The 17,860-nt window shown below is 56.9% G+C and overlaps 7 protein-coding genes across 7 annotated transcripts; 3 read left to right on the top strand and 4 right to left on the bottom strand.

Moving 5' to 3' along the window:
* Positions 1-160: 160 nt before the first annotated feature.
* On the top strand, positions 161-4,287 carry BCV69DRAFT_281739 (hypothetical protein). Its single transcript, XM_025492093.1, has 4 exons — positions 161-832; positions 915-932; positions 1,019-2,479; positions 2,570-4,287. Exons 1-4 carry the CDS (start codon positions 486-488, stop codon positions 4,167-4,169), a joined length of 3,426 nt encoding a protein of 1,141 aa, XP_025348974.1. The 5' UTR covers positions 161-485; the 3' UTR covers positions 4,170-4,287.
* A 492-nt stretch (positions 4,288-4,779) lies between these two features.
* BCV69DRAFT_239680 (GatB/YqeY domain-containing protein) lies at positions 4,780-5,217 on the top strand (the record flags this gene model as incomplete). Its single annotated transcript, XM_025489983.1, has 1 exon — positions 4,780-5,217. A coding segment is annotated over one exon (438 nt), but the record flags the coding sequence as incomplete, so codon positions are not given.
* Positions 5,218-5,223: 6 nt separating this feature from the next.
* BCV69DRAFT_281737 (hypothetical protein) lies at positions 5,224-7,699 on the bottom strand. The gene is made up of 2 exons (XM_025492092.1): positions 7,080-7,699; positions 5,224-6,993 (listed from the first exon to the last, which is right to left on the bottom strand). Exons 1-2 carry the CDS (start codon positions 7,517-7,519, stop codon positions 5,349-5,351), a joined length of 2,085 nt encoding a protein of 694 aa, XP_025348972.1. The 5' UTR covers positions 7,520-7,699; the 3' UTR covers positions 5,224-5,348.
* A 285-nt stretch (positions 7,700-7,984) lies between these two features.
* On the bottom strand, positions 7,985-9,702 carry BCV69DRAFT_281736 (putative GTP-binding protein SAR1). Its single transcript, XM_025492091.1, has 7 exons — positions 9,564-9,702; positions 9,163-9,181; positions 9,013-9,071; positions 8,868-8,928; positions 8,716-8,781; positions 8,385-8,617; positions 7,985-8,291 (listed from the first exon to the last, which is right to left on the bottom strand). Exons 1-7 carry the CDS (start codon positions 9,585-9,587, stop codon positions 8,184-8,186), a joined length of 570 nt encoding a protein of 189 aa, XP_025348971.1. The 5' UTR covers positions 9,588-9,702; the 3' UTR covers positions 7,985-8,183.
* Positions 9,703-10,274: 572 nt separating this feature from the next.
* BCV69DRAFT_281734 (homocitrate synthase) lies at positions 10,275-12,164 on the bottom strand. The gene has a single exon (XM_025492090.1). The coding sequence runs from the start codon at positions 12,005-12,007 to the stop codon at positions 10,520-10,522; it is 1,488 nt and encodes a 495-aa protein (XP_025348970.1). The 5' UTR covers positions 12,008-12,164; the 3' UTR covers positions 10,275-10,519.
* Positions 12,165-12,563: 399 nt separating this feature from the next.
* On the bottom strand, positions 12,564-14,244 carry BCV69DRAFT_281733 (hypothetical protein). Its single transcript, XM_025492089.1, has 2 exons — positions 13,484-14,244; positions 12,564-13,402 (listed from the first exon to the last, which is right to left on the bottom strand). Exons 1-2 carry the CDS (start codon positions 14,130-14,132, stop codon positions 12,801-12,803), a joined length of 1,251 nt encoding a protein of 416 aa, XP_025348969.1. The 5' UTR covers positions 14,133-14,244; the 3' UTR covers positions 12,564-12,800.
* Positions 14,245-14,470: 226 nt separating this feature from the next.
* On the top strand, positions 14,471-17,781 carry BCV69DRAFT_281732 (RabGAP/TBC). Its single transcript, XM_025492088.1, has 3 exons — positions 14,471-15,070; positions 15,144-16,906; positions 16,987-17,781. The coding sequence occupies exons 1-3, from the start codon at positions 14,554-14,556 to the stop codon at positions 17,608-17,610; spliced, it is 2,904 nt and encodes a 967-aa protein (XP_025348968.1). The 5' UTR covers positions 14,471-14,553; the 3' UTR covers positions 17,611-17,781.
* The last annotated feature ends 79 nt before the right edge of the window (positions 17,782-17,860 follow it).

The raw sequence follows: 17,860 nt of genomic DNA, 5'->3' as shown, positions 1-17,860 counted from the left end.
CGGGGCGGGGCGACGCGAAGTGAGATCGTCGGGCCGGAGGGGTGGGGCCGAAGTGGGGCGCGGGGCCAGGCATCCTCGGCAGAGGGGCCAGGCCGATCGACGTACGGACTGCGCCCCACTTTGCCGCTCAGCCGCCCTTTCCCCCTGCGACGTCCTTCCCCGCACTCGCTTCCTCCTCATCCATCCAGGTCGTTGCAAAGAGTATTCCAGGAAGCAAGAATCGCTCAGCATCTCACGCATCCGGCCTCTCACAGATCAACCGCAGCGGCAGCTCACCACATCGACTCGCCCGGCTCGGTATCCATGTCTTCTCCCTGCTGAGACGCGGCTGGTTAAAGCCTGATCGAGATCTCTACCCGACCAAGACCTCCTCTATACGCAAAGGCCTCACATACACGACAAGGCTTTTTGCTATTTGAGATCTTTCCCTCGTCATCCTCGTGCTCCCTTCTTCCCAGAAATCCCCTTTGTGGACCACTGTAACAATGCAGAGCAGGATACCTAATTCTCCGAATCCAATGTCACCCCCTGCAACACGTCGAATATCCCTAGGAGGCCGCTCCGTCGGCCAACAGAGTACAGGCTCCCTCACACCTCGAGGCGGAAGCAGTAGCGCCGGACAATCGCCACTTCAACCACCTCCTCCACCACCGTTTGGCGCGTGCGCCTCCTCTTCCTTCTCGACAGATGCGGGAAACGCAACCGGGAGGGACTACTATGAAGGGGAGGACGGAGAGTCAAGCACCAGTCGCGTGGTCAAGGAGGATCAGAGAGAGGGTGAGGGTGGAGATGCGAGGTGGAAGTGTGGGCAGTGCGGCAAAACATTCACCAGGTGAGCCGGGGTGGCAACATCGCTCCCTGCGGACGAACTTTCAGCTGACGAGCAGGAGCATTCGCCTCTTTGGCACTGGCAGACGTGGACACCTGAAGCGGTAAGTGAGAAAAGAGTCTGACATGTCTTTCACAGTTACCAGAACGATTTCTGATGATCTCCCTGCTTGCATCACTCGCGTAATAGTCACGAGGAGAACCACTTCGAATCCCGCAGATATCAGTGCGACTTTTGCAACAAGAGCTTTGCACGTAATGACGTGATGCTCCGTCATCGAGCTGTCCATCAGCCAGGGCTGCGCGTCAGCGACAACAGTCGCAGCGAGGCGGCTCTGAAGCGTGCGAGGAGGGCGTGTACGCAATGCTCTAGCGTAAAGATGAAGTGCGATGGAGGGCAGCCCTGTGGCCGCTGCAGTCAGAAGATTGATGGAGGATTCAATTGCTCCTATCGGACAACCGCCCCACTCAATCGCGATGACATGGATACGACAGCATATTCGGACCAGTCATCAACTGAACCGAGGCTGCATCGCTTCAAGTCGTCTGGATCGACGACTGATTACCGATATCCACATCAGCAGCCACGTCTACCGCAGGGCCTTTCCCCTTTGCAGAATCAGGCGAATCCTCTGGACTATGCTCATGTGAATCAGCAACAGCACCGATACCCTCACGACAGCCCAGCGTACAGCGGTAGTGGGCGAGATTCCTCTTCTATGCCAGGGAGAGGGGGAGTCGGAGGGAATCACGTGGTCGCGGCCTCGTCCCCTGCGAATCTTCACGTTGCCTCCAACCCTCCGGAACAAATATCGCAAGGGTCCACATCAGGTGCCCCCTTCAACGTTGACCCATACGACACTTCTAGCTTGCAACACATCGCGGATGACTCCTTTCTGGAACCCTGGAGCAGTGACGGCGTCTTCGATTGGCTTTTTGCGGCCCAACAGATCTCGCTGCCCTGGCAGGCTGGCGAAATGCCCGCCATCGGGCAGGCGGATGGGCCTTTTGCACCGCATATACCGTCCATCGGGGATCCCACAGGCGACCTTTCAGATACGCCGCCCTTGGTCGCAGCGGCAGCAGCTGCCGCGGCCCAGGAAGAAACCGGCACACGGACGGCGCGGCACTCACCACAGGACGCCACGACCACTCATCAATGGCCCAACGGCTTGAGCGTGCCACCGACGCTGGAGCTTACCGAACTTGTCGCGGTCATTCTCGCGCCACCCTCAAAAGAGACTCGCGCGCTGGAAGACACCTTCCAAGTCAGAGCCCTTGAAGCAGCTGCCCTAGATGGACTTCTGATGCTTCCGGCCAAAGCAGACCTCCAGCCTCAACAAGTGGAAGCCACAGAGGCATCGCTGAGTGCCACTTCTGCCTCCACAATGAATCTTTTTGTGCAGCTCTATTTCGAGCATTTCGATCGCATCTGTCCGATCCTGCATCGACCTACTTTCGATCCGAATACCTGCAATGCAATGCTCTTGGGAGCGGTATGTGCCATTGGGGCAACGTACTCGCGGATCCCGAACACATCTGATTTTGCAGGCATGTTGATGACGCTTGTGAATCGAGCCATCTTCTCAAGACTGCCTCACGACACTCACATCTTCCGAAATGTTGCCGTCTTCCAAGCTCTGCTGCTTAAGTGAGTAATCATACATCGAGGACCGCGCGCATACCAGCTTTGCCATGACCAAGGAATCTGACGACCTGGCTTCTCCTTTCCCACTTTCAGCTTCAATTTCTTTCGAGGATCTGGCAAGCAGCGGATGTTGGAGCTTGCTGAAGCTGCTCGCTCTCCACTGACTACAATGACCCGCAAGTCTCGTCTCTTCGAGCGTAGCCGACAGCCTACAAATCGGCACACGAATGCAGCTTCATCTCTCAGCCCGGCGCAGTCGGAGACTGGTCTCTGGCTCGACTGGGTAGAAGAAGAGACGGGCCGCCGGACCGCTTGGTACTATTTCATTGCCGACTTGGAACTCAGTGCGATCTGGAAGCTGCCACCTTCCTTTGCGCTGAATGAGCTCAAGGCGGAGCTTCCACAAGATGAAGTCTTTTGGCGGTGCCCCACCGCGTCAACGTGGATGCGGATGAGGCCAGCGATGATCGGTCATCCTGTGTACCTCTCGCAGCTTCACGATGTGCTGCGCCTGCGCCCACTTGACACGCCTTCAGGACTGGCCGAGAAGCTCGACGAGGTTTTTGGCCCATCAAGCGCTCAAGGGTTGTTCTTGGCATACTCGCTGGTGTCCCTGGGCGTCTCTTTACACTCCCTTGAAACGACGTGTCTCTCTGCAGCTGTAGCTTCAGCCACGGAAGACTTTAGCAAGGTATGCAAGGCCTTAGTATCCGCTACCCATTCCAGCAGTCAGCACCGGAGAGCATCGAGCGCCAGCACCCTCAAAAGTGACACTTCTGCGGGCTCATCTCCTGCCGACTCAGCAACGGCGGAGCTGCTGCTGCGCTTTGTGCTCCTACGTCAGTGCCTGGACATATCTGAGTTGCAGCTCCTCGCAGGTCGATCAGGCCGTCGAGAAGACATGCAACGCTCTTTGCAGCACATCCGTGGCCACCTGGTGCGCGAGCCACACAAGCTCTGGGCAGCTCTCATTCATGCGGGCCGCATCGTGCACCTATGCACCTGCCACGCCATCGACTCGATGTACGAGGGCTGTTTCCTCTTCTACGCCGCCACGACCCTATTCGTCTGTGCCAAGATCTGGCCAGACTTTGCCGAAGTGGCCGTGGAAGCCGACGGCGGGAAGAGTCGAAAGATGATGACTGTCCAGGTGGATAGTGAGCAGCCCCTCTCCTTGGACGAGAAGGAATGGCTTGCCTGGACGGGTATCAACGCCAATGGAGCCATGTCGCATGGGAACAGCAGTAGCAATGGCAGTAATAGTGTTGGGCGCGGCGGCGAGACGATCAGGAGCAACGTCCTAGCGCGAGGGGAGAGTGCGAACCAGTTCGCTCCTCAGCATCAGCATCATCCTTCTCACCAAGCCTCACACTCGCAGAGCGCTACTCCCGGGTATACTCACACGCATCACCCCAGTCGTCACCCATTGCCGCGTAAGTCCTCCCCTCCAACGTCTCCGATGACTTCTCTCCTCTCGACGCCCCAACCGGGCCTCTCCTCCACAAGTGCGCTCATTGCCTGCATTACACCTACCTTGGCCGGAATCGGGGATATCACCCGTCCTCAAGTTCACGCGGGAATCCTGAGACACTTTGCCGACCATCTTCTCAGTCGACCGGCGAGGACGACTTGGCCTATTGGGAAGCTATTGGGAAGGATCATGGGAGAGATGGCCGCCGTCTTTGGGCCGTGAGCGTTGGAAAGACGCCTGCGCGTCATATCAGTCAGTCTGTACATGTGTAACTTCACCCCGTCATGCTATGCTACTGTACCCAAACATAATTCATCGCATCGTAATCGTTTCTCATCGTCGTCTGGCTGCAACATCACGAGATTGCGAGCATGAGCGTGAGCGTGAGCGTGACCGTGGACGTGGGCGTGCGCATGGCCTGTGCGAAAGTGATTTTGCCCGAGTCCGCGCCGAGAGGGCAGGGAAAGGATCTTCTTCTTCTTCCCAATCGTCTTCACCTTCTTGTCTTGACCTTTTCTTCCATACGATCTCGTCTTCATCTTGCATCCCACTACAACCGACCTCTCGCTTCTTCTTGCAAAGGACACAGTATCTATCTGTCATGCTCGCCACCCGCTCATTTCCCCTTGCGGCTCACCGGAGCGCAATCGCCACGGCCAGTCGAGCTCCCAGGACCGCTGCTGCTGTTGCTGCTGCTGTACCGCTTCGCCCGCATGTCATCTACAATGCCACAGCCAGCTCATCCTTCTCTACCTCTGCACCCCATCTTCAAGAAGCACCCAAGTCCTCTTCCTCTGCCTCCACTTCAGAAGACGACGCCCTTCTGCAGCGTCTCAAAGACGAGCTCAAAGCGGCCATGAAGGGTAAACAGCCCGATCTCGTCTCCATCCTCAAACCGCTCCTCTCCGAGCACCAACTCGCTTCCAAAAGTGCCGCCGGAGCAGCAGGCTCAGCTGCCGTCTCTCTCCTCAGTCTAGTTCGTAAACACGTCGCTCGTCGAACTGAAGCGGCGAAACAGTATACTGATGCTCAACGGGAGGATCTAGCTTCAAAGGAGCACAAGGAGGCTGGATTTCTACAGCGTTTTTTACCTCGGCAGATGGATGAAGAGGAATTGAAGGGGATTGTGGGACAGGTAGTGGATGCTGCTAGGGGAAAGGGAATTGATGGAAAGAAGTTGATGGGGAGTGTGATTAGAGAGGTTAAGGAGGTGGTGGGAGGAAAGGCAGAGGGGGCGAAGATCAAGGAGGTGGTGGAAAAGGTGATTAAGAGTTTGGAGGGAAAGTAGGGATCAGGGGACATGAGCAATCACAGCAGTCTTGACAGCTTTTGGCACATCACAGGGGTCCGTCGAGTGACGGTCAATGGTATTCGACGACTACTCCAGACGAGCGCCATACCTCACCTCGCCTCCTCACCTCTCTTCCGCCCATCCGCATCCCTATACCCTCTCGCAATTCCTTCTCTCCCCTCTTCCAACCTCGAAGGCTCGTCCATACCCAAGCGCTGCTCTAATCCCTTCCAGGAGCGCGTAGCAAGGTGCATGGCATTGGCCGAGTCCAACACTCGTGTCACCTCTCCACTTGCAGAACGAACCACCACTGCGCCCGTGTGTGCAAGAGCGGCAGCGTCGTTTCCTTCGTCATCGTCGTTTTCTTCCTCGGCGTCGAAGCGCCGGCGAGTGACGTAACCGCCTGTGACGAGGGAGAAGTGTGGGCGATCGTCGTCTTCTTCGCCTTCTTCGATCCCCTCTCCTTGATCCGCACTCCCGCTTTCTCCCCTCTGATTGATCAACCTCTCCATGTCGAGCACATACTCTCCCGTCCAGCTCCGAGACTCATCAAGTGCCAGCATCATCTCAAATGGCGTCACAATCGGCCTATAAAACTCCTTTGACCGCAACCCCGTTGGGTCGACTGCGTCCACGAGTGAATTCTCTGGACAAGCCAGGAGGACAAAGAGTTCTACTTCTTGAAAGTTGGCAAGTTTAGCAGGGGAAAGCTTGCCGACGGAGATGGTGTACACTTTTCGTGCACTCCTCCTTCCTGCTGAAGTAGAAGAGGTGGAGACGGCAGACTTGGCTTCTCCTGGTCGGCGACCCGTCAGGAGGTGACGAAGATGGCTGAGCAGAGGCAGGTAGGACTGCACGCCTAGCGTGCCAACGAGGAGACCGATGACGCTTGCGTCTCGAGCCTTTTGCACGGCGGCGTAGCGACGCATCAAAAGACGGTTGGTGCGCCCATCCTCACGGCGTGCGCCAGGAGAAGGGTTGAAAGGGTCGTAGGAGACGACGGGTGTAGCGGGACCTGCCCGTAGTAGGAGGTTCGTGAGAGCGAGAGACTCGCCACCCAGATAGCAGATGAGCGTATCTGAGATGGAGCAACCTGGCGGCAGATGGTAGAGACGCCCAGAGCCGTCTGTGCCTGCTAAAGACGCTGCATCTGCTGACGTTTGTGACTGCATGGGCGGTAGCGGTGGCATGGTTGAGCAGCAGGATGAGCCGTTGCAATGGCTGTCATTCTTCTGTTCTGTTTTGCAAGCGCAGGCGTCATTCGACCGTGGTGCTTCTGTCCCTTGACAACAAGCATCTTGCTTTCCACATGCGTGTCCGTTGCTTTCTGACTTGCCGGCAGGCCCTCTCAGCCGGTCCTCAAAGTTCCTCGCAGTATCCAGGCGAGTCATGACAAGGGGCGGCAACTCCACCTTCAATGAAGAGGAAGACGAGCTAGCCTGCTGCAACTCCACCTGCAACCGATCAAAGACTTCCTCTGCAATGTGTGCATAGCCCACATCGTACGAGAAGAGAATTGCCTTGCGCCTTTGCTGCGATCCTTCTGCCTCCGATTGATTTTCGCTGGCCTGAAATTTCCCGAGGGCCTGAATGGCGCTCGTAGCGAGGGCAGAGGCGGCCTTCTCCACCTGAACGCTCTGTTTGGGGAAGACGTAGATGACTGGTAGCCGTGCGGTGGGACTAAGGCAGGCGTGGCCGTAGTGCACCACTACGTCCGCCTCTACGTGCTGCGCTGCCACTTCGTCCACACAGCAGCTGAGAGGAGCGAGGAAAGGAACGGTCAGCTGAAGAACTCTATGAGCAGGTAGGATCTAAATCTACTATAGCGTGCGATGACTCACTTGCCATAGCTCGTATCCGCCAAGATATAAAAGTCCGGTATCACCTCGTCTGAGCCTTGTGCAGGGCCTGCTCCCCCCTCCTGTTCCTGCTCCGCCCTCTCCCGGCGCAGCTGCCGCATCTCCTCTAAGCGGGTCTGCACCTCCTTCTTTAATGCCCAATAGATGGGCACAGAGTCCGGCAGGATCTCATCGGGGAACTGCAGAGCTACTCTCTCGAATCTGAACTTCCCCGTCCTCTTGATTCTAGGCGACCCACTAACCCGCTCTTCCTGATCGGGGCTGTCCTCCGCAAAGCACAATCTCTCCACCGTCAGCTTAACGTCGTAGAGCTCCTCGATGCTCCTTCCAGAGTGGGCAGAGGTAGAGGCGAGGAGATTGGCATCCAGGCTTGGTTGATGAAGGAGGATGGCCGAGTCCGGGGCGGACATGGGCGTGGCCATATTTGCTGCTGCTGCTAGAGGCGCTGCTGCCTCTCCTGCTGCTGCTCTAGGTGGACCGGGGTGATGAGGAGTAGGAGGAGTCAAGGAGAGGTAGCTAGAGCTGTCGAGCGTTTATCCAAGGTCTCTTCTGACCGATCCAGCTAAGCTCGTCGAGTCAGTCTAAGTTACGAAGGTCAGCAGTAGCACCGGAAGGAGCTCTTCCACTCTGCATTTCTCATCCTCCTCCTCGTCCGCTCAAAAAAATCCGCACACCAGCCTCCGCCTCCCGCACGGGGCGCACCCGGTCAGTCCCACCCGCCGGCGCCGGGAATGCCGAACGGAGCCTTCTGCTCCTCTGTCCACAGAGAAGGTGAGGGAGGGCATTCACAAGAAGAGAGTTCACTCGTGATGACCATCGGCAATGCGCAAGGTAGCAGAGAAGAAAAGGTAGCACGGTTCATGCCATTTCGAAGCGACTGAGGCGATGGGGCTGAAAGACCTGCATTTGCAACCAGACACCAGACAGGAGCGGCCATTCCTCCTGCCTAGAATCAGTAATACAGACGTACCAGACCCTCTCGGCACAAGAGCCCTCGCTCAGTAAGCCCTCCTGGACCGCCTGAACATCTCTCCAGATATCAAATGCCTCTCTTCTCCTCCTCCTCCTCCTCCTCAAACTCCCACTCTAGATGTAGTTGGAGAGCCACTTGAAGCCCTCTCCGTAACCCTGGCGCATGACCACGGAGCACATGAAGATCTCAATGGCTCGGATGTCCTTGAGCGGGACCTTGCCCTGCGAGAACACAATCGAAGGCGCACATAGAGGGTGGCGTCAGTGCTGCAGTCTCATCTCATCTCTGATCCCCTCCTTCTTTGCGCCACCTACCTTGCCAGTAGTCTGGTAGAGACCAAGTGCCTGCCTCAGCTCCTCCTCGCTGACGGCTCCTGGAGCGTCAATCTTGTTGCCCAGGATCAGGAAGGGCACCTTGTTCAGCTCCTCGATGCCCAAGAGAGCGTCTAGCTCCTGCCTCGACTCGGCAAAGCGCTCATAGTCGGCAGCATCGACCAGGAAGACGATGCCGTCTACCTCGGGGAAGTAGTCCTTCCACAATCGGCGAGCTGGGGAGGGTGGTAATGATGAGGGAAGAGCAGTGAGAACTTATTCTGGGTATTGTGCGGAGGTACCGTAGTATGCCCTTGCCGCCTCGTGCACTCACCTTGCTGGTGTCCTCCCAAGTCGTAGGTGGTGAACTTGATGGCTCCAATGGCTAGCTCCTCAGAGGCTGCGAGGAGAAATGAGAATCGGGGCAGCGAGTCAGTGGCATGTCCTGGACCGTTCCGCACTCTACAAGCGCTATCTCAGACTCACTAGGGTGGAGGGTGGGCTGCAGCGTTGCCAGACGGTCGTTCTTGAGCATGTGAAGGAGGGTCTGTGGGAAGAGTATGCCAGGGTTCGCCAGATCAGAATCGTACCTTCCACGAGCGCATCTTTCGCTTTTTCGCAGGCTGCTCACCGTCTTTCCGGCATTGTCAAGACCGAGGAAAAGCAAACGACCGCTCTTGTGAGCCAGACCTGGAGAGGGGAGCGGACAGGGAGCGCGACGAGAGGTCAGAGTCAGCAGATCATCTCACGAAGCTGCTCGAAATCATGCGGACTTGCTCACCAAGCTGAGCGAGGACGTCCTGTGAGTGGCGCAAAGGTCAATGGGAAGACGAGATTGTGAGATCAGTGTCGTTCGCAGTGTAGCTCGAACCTGGACACCCGGTAGCAGAATTATTCCATCGTTCGCGAGAGCAGTGTGTCTCTACCACACTCGGCCAACTGTGTAGGCCTCATTACTGCCCAATTAGGCTCTGGCCCTGTTGGCTGCACCGCTTTGCAAACAAGCCAGGCGTCGTCCAGCTTCATCCCCGTTGGAATGGTATGACAAATGCGCCATCCTCTCGTGTAGGGTCAGGACCTCTCGACTCCTAGCTGCACTGTCCGCCCATGCAATCTGATCCTCTTCCACCTTCCACCTCTCATCTCCTCCCCTCATCATTACTAAGAAACATCAATGCTCACCCAGAACCAGTTGAGAATGAACATCTCGAGTTATCAGGTATGTATTCGAGGATGAGGGTGGATCAGAAAAGGCAAAGGTGGAACTTTGGCTTTCACTTGCTTCACTTTCTAGACTTTCGACTTGGGAATATCCAGACGAAGTCTCTCAGATTAGTAGACTACGTAGGAGCGTCACGAAGAGGTACGTGAGGAGTTCTCAGCGTTGTACGAATGTAGGGGGAGTTTTCGTACCGAGAGTGAGTTTGGTGAGTGAGTAAGAGAGGGAGGTAAGTACAGGGGCGGGGGAGGAGCGTAGGGGAGAAGCTTTGGGCGATGCGATGCACTTGCACTTGGGATGATTGCATTCGAGCCCGCACCGACGCCGACCGACACACACGCACGCACACGCACACGCACACGCACACTGCTCTCCCACGGACAAGGCACAACCGCCTACGTCCCCCCCCCCCCCCCCCCCCCCCCCCCCCCCCCCCCCCCCCCCCCCCCCCCCCCCCCCCCCCCCCCCCCACGCTCCACGCTCAGCCTCAGCCTCAGCCTCAGCCTAGCCTGGGACATTCAGCGCGCGCCAGGAGCATCCCGCCACATTTCCCCCGCCACTGCCACTGCCACTGCCACTGTCACGCGCCCCGCACCGCTCCAAGGGAGACTCACTCTGTGGAGCTCACGAAAGTGACACACTTCTAGCCCTAGGTGGCTTCCACAAGAATAGAGGAGAGCCTTGAGAGCTGTCATGCTTATGCACGCAAAGACAAATCACTCAGCTGAGAGACATCGAGACATCGACTTGTAAAAAGGAGAAAAGAGAGACACAGAGAGAGACGGAACAGTCACGGGCGGGGAGGGGCACGAGACTGAACTATGCTAGCAATGCTCTTGGAACCCCCTGACAGGACACGACACGACACGATACATTCGGAAGCTTTTGTTGTTTTCATCATGCTATTTCCCCCCTCTCTCTATGCCTTGCCAGGGTTCAGCGGCACCTGAGGAATCGAGTCGGTTGGCTCTCCCGTAGCCTTCTCATGCTCCGCCAGCAGCTTGTGGAAGACGGCGTCCTTGTGCACTTCATGTCCCTCTCTGATTCCCCTAGCGAAGATCCTCAGAATAGCATCAATGTCATCAACGGACTGGTCCCGCACGTCGGCAATGACCTTGATCCTCTCTGTGGCTTGCTTGATCTGCGCGTCGTCCAATCCTAGACCGAGCTGGTCAGCACGCGACTTGACTGCGTTCCATCCCGTGAGACGAGAGCCAAAGTGGATGTAGCGGTTCAGACCAAAGTCCTCGGGCTTGATGATCTCGTACGTCGAAGGGTTGGCGAGGATGGCCTTGGCGTGGATACCAGCCTTGTGGGTAAAGGCGCAGAATCCAGTAATGGGGTTGTTGAAGGGGATAGACACGCCCACGGCCTGAGCTACGAGCTCCTCGACCTCACGCAGAGCCTTGAGGTTGTACTTGCCCATGACGTACTCCCGATCAGCAGTGTACATGCGAGCCATGAATCCACCCAGAGAGGGGATACCGTTTCGCTCTCCGATACCCAGGACACTGGTGTCGACGTGGGTGGCTCCAGCCTCGAGGGCGGTGTAGGCATTGGCAATGGCGCATCCAGTGTCATTGTGGAAATGCGTCTCAATGTCGCAGCCAACAACAGATCGGAGGGTGCGCACAAGGTCGTAGACCTGGCGAGGGTTGGCTACACCGACAGTGTCGGCGATACCCACTCGGTTGACACCGACCTTGTCCACGGCCTGGTAGATGGAGAGGAGGTCGACCAGGTCAGACCTGAAGGAGTCCTCAGTAGAGAATCGAATCTCGATGCCCTTGCTCTTGACGAACTCAATGACCTCAATGGCCTTCTTGGTAATGTAGGTCATGTCCTTGCCGTGCGAGAACTCTCGCAGGAACTTGGAGGTACCCATGACGACGTCGACTCCATCGACACCGGTCTCCACTGCGATCCTGGCGTCGTCCATGTGACACCTGATGTGGGTGATGACCTTGGTCTTGAGACCAAGCTTGCAGATGGCCTCACAGTCCAGCCTGGACTGCTCGCTTGCAGCAGGGGAAGTGAGCTCGATGCAGTCCACACCAAAGGCGTCCAGGGCCTTGGCAATCTTGATCTTGGTCTCGGTGTCAAAGAAGGCAGTAGCAAATTGCTCTCCCTCTCGCAGAGTAGACTCGATGATCTTGAAGTTGGAGACGTTGCTCAGAAGGTCCGAGGCGCGGGAGGAGAAGGGCATGGTAGAGTAGCCGGATGAACCGTTGCTGTTACCATTGGAAGAGGTGCTGGCGGCGCCATTGCCGTTCCCATTGACGTGGCCGTTAGCAACGGTGTTCTCAACACCGACATGGGTCTTCTCGATGCCCTCGACGTGGCCATTGACCTTTCGGACGGGTCCCTCGCTGTCCTGGCAGTCGGGGCAAGAGGTAGAAGGTGCCATTGCGGGCGGGTAAGGTGAGAGCGGGAGTGGTGGTGGTAGAGGATAAAGTGAAGCTGCGAGGCGGTAGTTGCAGCTAAGAACACGAGCTCGAGAAGTCTCAACTGTAGGCAACGAGACTGAGTATGACGATCTAGGGAGCTCTGACTTTGGTTGGTAGGATGTAGTATGCGGGGGAGTCAAAGTGGAATAATTACTGCCTAGCAATACCTTTTCAGCCAGGCTGCTCCCCGCTGCGTTGCCTTTGCCTCTGCTGCCCTGCATCCAGTCTCTCGCCCCGCCCCCCTCGAGTCAACCAGGACCCAACTTGCAAGAATTCACAGTTGCCGAACCGGACGGCCACCAAAATCTCGTTTGCGCGCGCGACCCAACCCAGCCTGCCTGCCTGCCTGCCTGCCCGCCCTTCACACCAGCGGCGTCTCAAGCGTGGCTGGCCTCGCTCTCCCCACTCCAGCCAAGGATCGGCTAGGGAGAGTCGTGCTTTGAATTCGATGGAGCACTCAGAGACACTGTGAGGGCAGTCGTCAAGGCGAAATCGAGGCCAAAACTGGATGGGATAGGTGGATGCGTGCTAGTGTAGGGTATCCAGCTTGCTACGGTCTGTCCCTCGCAAAATGAGAACGAGGGGGCGCAGCATTTCTGGGCTGGGGGACTCGTGGCGACCGCCAAGGTTACTTTCAAGCGACGCCTCAAGCCATATTAGATGGGTAGCATTAGACCTGGATGCAATTGAAATCATGAGGGCATGGATGCATGAAAAGACATGAAGTCGGGCATACAATGCGGCAACGACCTCTCACTTGATCCTCTCCAATCTCTGCGTGCTGCCGTACACCCTCGTGTCGAGCTTGTTCGCCTTCTCCGAGATCCTCTGGATGCGTGCATTCTGCTCGTCAATCTCCGTACCCATCGCCTTGCCCAGCTGCTGCAGTCGACCGCTGAGCTGACCAATTTCATCCAAGTTGTCCTCCAGCTCGGCCTCGAGCTCGTCATCACTGCCCGTCGCCTCGAACTGGTAGCGAGACCGATTGGCCAGCTTGTTCTTCTGTGTGTCTTCTGCGCTCATTGGCTTGGCACCACCAGCACCTCCTCCGAATCTGCCTCCACCAAATCGATCGGCAAATCTTCCGCTACCCGTACCCGCGCCAGAGAGGACCTGATCGGCTCGATTCTGAGCACGAAGCGCCTCGGCTCTAGTATTCTCCCTCTCTTCCCTCTCCTCGATATGACGATTGAGGATACGAGCCTCCTCTGCGTCCCGCTTACCCTTCTTGTCCATCTGAAAGTTAGGACGGAAGATGGAGCGGTTGAGGGAGACGATGTCTCGGGCGTTGTCGTCTGCTCGAGAAGAGTGAGCCTTGGACATATCCAGGTGACGCTCGGTGTTTGCAATTTTGTCTGCGAAGACGAGAGCGGTATTGAGGGACGGATGTCAGCATGCGCCTCATGTCTTGAAGCTTCGTTAGCTCTCCAACTTACCACTCTGCTCTCCCAGCTTGAGGATGGTGCCGCTGGCAGTCTCCTCCGTTTCCCTAGCAATACGGAGCGCATTACGAGTTGAGCTGAGCGACTCTTGCTTTGTAAATCTCATCTGCTGCTTGATGCCCTCAATCTCCTCGTCTTCTTCGGTCATCTCTTGTGCCTGCTCTCCGCCGTCATGGCCGCCGCCTCCGTTGTACCTAGAAGAGGAAGCTCCAGCTCCAGCTCCAGCTCCATACTCGGCTTCGAGGTCGTCTACGGGGGGAGGCCTGCCTCCTGCTCCTCCTCGTTGACCTGTTTGCCCGCCGCCCATCATCTGGTCATAGCCTGATCCGAGCTTGGTGGGTGCCTTGGCGTCGCGATAGAGGGATGTTTGCTGGAATGCATGCTGAGGGGGTGGTTGCTGTTGGTAGCCTCCGCCATACGGGCCCTGCTGTGGTGGCTGTTGGCCGTAGCCCTGCTGGGGATTGTATGCGCCCTGAGGCTGCAAGCCGGCATATGCGCCTCCCTGACGTCCTTGTGGACCCCCGTAGCCGCCATTGAAGCTCTGTCCCTGAGGAGGAGCCCCGTAGCCTCCGGGACCTTGTGGCTGCTGTGGTGCCACAGGCGGAATCTTTGTGGAGGAAGACTTCTTGCTGAAAATGCCCATGTTGGTGCGTATGATGGTAGTTGGGTCGACTAATCTGCAATGATGATTTTGGTGGCGAGTGACGAGTAGGGAGTGTGCTGTACTTTATGTAGTAGTGCGATGGCGGTTGTGGTTGCGGGGTGTGCGGGTAGGAAGTGATGGCAAGGACGTCTAATTGGTGCTCTATGCGGAGAGGCGTGTGCTGCCTGTGCCCTGCCTGGCTGCAGGGGCGGTGTTGCTCGTTGGCCGTGGCTGTGGCGCTCCGCTCAAGTGTTGCTTGCTCCACCCGCTTGCAGCAGAGCAACTCGACGCGAGAGCAAAGCCAAGCGGGACTCAGCCAACACTTCTCGCAGCAGCAGCATCAGAACTCATCCGTACGCGCCCATCTCACGGCATACACTCACACCATCGTTCTCAGACGGACGATTGTTGCATACTCAGTATGGCGTCGAGTGCGGTGCAAGCGTCCCCGAATGCCAATGCTGACATGCAGGCGCAGCGGGAACCCCAGCAAGAGGAGGAAGAGGGAGCAGGAGCAGCTCCCACTGTGCCACCACAAGCGCCAGGGCCGCGATACCAGTATCAGCTCCTCTACTCCAAGTCTCGCGTCACACTCCACCCTACACCATACTCAAAGGACAACATACCTGGTTACCTTGCACTACTTCGCCGGCACAAGATCCGCAAAGCATCCGTAGATTCACAAGCTTCTTCTTCTGCCGGTCCTTCCTCACAACCCCTACGTAGGCAGTTCTCCACTCAGGACAACAGCTACGATGTCATGCTCAGCTGGCTACCAGAGGAGCTGGTCAAGGATCGTAGCGAGACGGCTAAATTCGTCGATGTAGAGCTCAGAGAGGCCGAAGGGGCATCGCAGAGGGGCGAAGAGGAGACGGAATGCACAGTCATGCATTCCGATAGTGGAAAAGTGCTTAGCATGAGGGAAGTCGTAGAGAACGGTGAGCATACATTCACAGCGGTAACGAACAGAGAGACTGGGAACTCAATCTGTTCTAGTCCCACCCATGACAGAGTCCATCCTCGTGCAACCTCCGCCGCTAGCGTCGCCATCAACCTCATCGACCTCCCCTGCATCCTACGCCTTCTCACATCCGCTAGGCATGCTGTACTCGCTGCAAGCCACGCCGCCAACAATCTCAAATTGGTACGGCTCCCTCACCATCTGCCTTGTTGGAGGTCAGACGCTCGCGCCCCTCTACTTTCACGATGATGAGAGCAGGACTACTATCCTAGGAATGATCCGCGCAAGCAAGGCGCCTGCGTACCCTCCCACCATCATCTCTCCTTCTGCGCCATCGCCACCTGTATGGGGAGGCGACGAGCTCGTACAACAGCTCAAGAAGTACGCTTTCATCCACAGATCGGTACATGACCACCGCATCTTCCTGGTGAACCCAGATCCAGAGGATCTGGAGATGCACAGTACACCAATCTTTGCAGATGACGCTCTGGACCTCTCTCCAACGGCGGCGAGGAGACGTCAGAGCGGACGTCATTCAGGTATGCCCCACGATGCATTTGCTTTTCCGGACGACCCTTTTGCACCGAGCTACGGGTCGAGGGCTAGCGACAGTGGAGCAAGTACGCCGACGCGCGATAGCAATCGAGACTCTTTCAGCTCCTGGGCAAAGACGACGCGGATGTCTCTCCTGTCATCCTTCTCGCATGTGACTAGATCAGCAAGAGATGCCTCGCGTCAGATTCTGACTTCACCAAATACCGCGCCGTACGCCGCAAAATTGCCAGCAGCCGTCCAGTCTTTTGCGCAGGCCGGACCTCTTGGGCCATTTGGACCTACCAGCGATGACGTCTCCAAGCTGAGCCAGAAGGCTGGAGTGATGGAGTACGACTCTGCCAGAGTGTATCTTGCCAAGTGGGCCAGACTTGTGGCTGAGGAGGGAGAGAGGAGCAAGCGTAGAGAAGAGGCAAAGGGAGGCGCCGTAGAGGGCGGCAGGACGTCCATGACGGAAGAGGGCGGACTCGGGGGATTCGAGATCCTCGAGCGTGGTTCAGCTACGCCTCTTCAGCTCACGAGGCGCTACGACCCGGTTCAACTGGTCGAATTCCAGTCCTGGTTCGATCCGCATGATGGAAGACCGAGGATATCGTTTGACGAGTTCAAGTCTCGAGTCTTTGCAAGGGGACTTGCACCATCCACGCGCAAGTTGGCGTGGCCTTTCCTCCTCGACGTCGTGCCGTGGAACACAAGTGCTGCCGAGCGATCGGCATACTTTGCTGAGAAGGCCGAAAAGTATCGACGTCTGAAGTCGTTGTGGGCCGCAGAGGACTCTCCGTCGGCCCAAGCTCTGAGGGGGAGAGACGACGTCATAGATCAGCGGCACCGCATCAGAGTGGACTGTCTACGGACAGATCGGAAACAGCCAATGTTCTCCTCTGGTGCCAAGACGGACGGAGATGGTGGTGACGACCACGAGGAGCCGGAAGCAAAAAGCGCTGCATCGCCTGTCTCTAGAAAGGCCTCACTTGCGGGCATCCAGTCTCGCCAGGCCGGACAAGGCGATTCTACCAATGCTCACATCCTCGCACTAGGTGAGGTACTCCTCACCTACACCTTCTACGACACTCTGGGCCCAGCAGTGCTGGCCGAAGAGGATGCGGAGTATGGCAAACTCCTTGAAGGCAGGAGGATCGACGAGGGCGAAGTGGGAGGGTACGTGCAGGGCATGAGCGACCTCTGTGCGCCATTGTACATCATCAGTGAAGGAGACGAGGTCGAGGCCTTTTGGAGTCTGGTCGGGCTCATGAAACGAATGGTGAGTGAGAAACGCGCAGCTCCTCCAGCCTGCTACCCGAGTGTCCGCTTAAGTCCCTCTCTCTTCTCTACCCATCGCAGCGACCCAATTTCCTTTCCTCCCAAGCAGGCATGAAGACCCAACTCCTGCATCTCCAATCCCTCATTCGTCACGCCGACCCGCCACTGTATGCGCACTTGGAGCAAACAGGTTCTCTGAACCTCTTCTTCTGCTTCCGCTGGCTACTAGTACGATTCAAGAGGGAGTTCCCGCTGGACGAGGTGCTGAGGATTTGGGAATGCTGCTTGGCACTAGAGCCAAGCAACGACGGTAGCAGCGGCAACAGCAGCAGCAGCAACAGTAGCGCAACCGACCAACTCTCTTCTGCCCCCTCTCCCTCTCCCTCTGCCCGTCCCTCCACCTCACACCTGCATCTCTTCCTCTGTCTCTCCCTCCTCCTCTCCAACCGAACACCCACCATCGAGTATCTCGACTGTTTTGATGAAGTTCTTCAATTCTTCCAGGGATTAGCAGGTCATATGGATGTCGAGGCTTGTTTAGGCGGGGCGGAGAGGGCTTGGAAGGGCTTGAGGAGGAGGGTGGAAGAGGTACTTGAGGAGGAGGGGAAGAAGGAGGGTGATGAAGAGGGAGAGGAAGAGGAAGAGGAAGAGATGGGAGTAGAAGAGAAGAGTTTATTGGAGATTAGAGAATTGGTGGGCTTGTAAACCTGGAGAAACAGTCTTTTGTACACTACCTATGCATCACCCTTTTTCAACAGAGTTTGAGCAATCGTTGCTATCCTGGCCTAGCGCTCTCTCTCTCTCTCTTCATCAGTCACACACCACATCACATCACACCACATCACATCACACCACATCATACTGCTCACGGCGCGCTCTGCAAATAGTATGTCACATGTCGATGTCAATTGGGGAATCGGGATGAGAGTGAAACGCGAGAGTCGAGGAAAGTCTA

This window comes from Pseudomicrostroma glucosiphilum (genome assembly GCF_003144135.1).
Source record: "Pseudomicrostroma glucosiphilum strain MCA 4718 unplaced genomic scaffold BCV69scaffold_4, whole genome shotgun sequence".
NCBI lineage: Eukaryota > Fungi > Basidiomycota > Exobasidiomycetes > Microstromatales > Microstromataceae > Microstroma > Microstroma glucosiphilum.
The sequence above is the reverse complement of the archived record's forward strand: the minus strand, read 5'-3'. Positions and strand labels throughout refer to the sequence as shown.

What these genes read in the sequence shown, in the direction of transcription:
- BCV69DRAFT_281739 (XM_025492093.1), top strand. Translation starts at nt 486, where the DNA reads ATGCAGAGCAGGATACCTAATTCTCCGAATCCAATGTCACCCCCTGCA. An exon ending in TTCCAAGCTCTGCTGCTTAA is followed by an intron (nt 2,480 to 2,569) that starts GTGAGTAATCAT and finishes TCCCACTTTCAG; the next exon opens with CTTCAATTTCTTTCGAGGAT.
- BCV69DRAFT_281737 (XM_025492092.1), bottom strand. Translation starts at nt 7,519, where the DNA reads ATGGCCACGCCCATGTCCGCCCCGGACTCGGCCATCCTCCTTCATCAA. An exon ending in GCGGATACGAGCTATGGCAA is followed by an intron (nt 6,994 to 7,079) that starts GTGAGTCATCGC and finishes CGCTCCTCTCAG; the next exon opens with CTGCTGTGTGGACGAAGTGG.
- BCV69DRAFT_281736 (XM_025492091.1), bottom strand. Translation starts at nt 9,587, where the DNA reads ATGTTCATTCTCAACTGGTTCTGG. An exon ending in CTTGGGAGGACACCAGCAAG is followed by an intron (nt 8,618 to 8,715) that starts GTGAGTGCACGA and finishes CACCCTCCCCAG; the next exon opens with CTCGCCGATTGTGGAAGGAC. An exon ending in TCTACCAGACTACTGGCAAG is followed by an intron (nt 8,292 to 8,384) that starts GTAGGTGGCGCA and finishes GTGTTCTCGCAG; the next exon opens with GGCAAGGTCCCGCTCAAGGA.
- BCV69DRAFT_281734 (XM_025492090.1), bottom strand. Translation starts at nt 12,007, where the DNA reads ATGGCACCTTCTACCTCTTGCCCCGACTGCCAGGACAGCGAGGGACCC.
- BCV69DRAFT_281733 (XM_025492089.1), bottom strand. Translation starts at nt 14,132, where the DNA reads ATGGGCATTTTCAGCAAGAAGTCTTCCTCCACAAAGATTCCGCCTGTG. An exon ending in CAAGCTGGGAGAGCAGAGTG is followed by an intron (nt 13,403 to 13,483) that starts GTAAGTTGGAGA and finishes TCGTCTTCGCAG; the next exon opens with ACAAAATTGCAAACACCGAG.
- BCV69DRAFT_281732 (XM_025492088.1), top strand. Translation starts at nt 14,554, where the DNA reads ATGGCGTCGAGTGCGGTGCAAGCGTCCCCGAATGCCAATGCTGACATG. An exon ending in GAGGGAAGTCGTAGAGAACG is followed by an intron (nt 15,071 to 15,143) that starts GTGAGCATACAT and finishes CACCCATGACAG; the next exon opens with AGTCCATCCTCGTGCAACCT. An exon ending in TCGGGCTCATGAAACGAATG is followed by an intron (nt 16,907 to 16,986) that starts GTGAGTGAGAAA and finishes TACCCATCGCAG; the next exon opens with CGACCCAATTTCCTTTCCTC.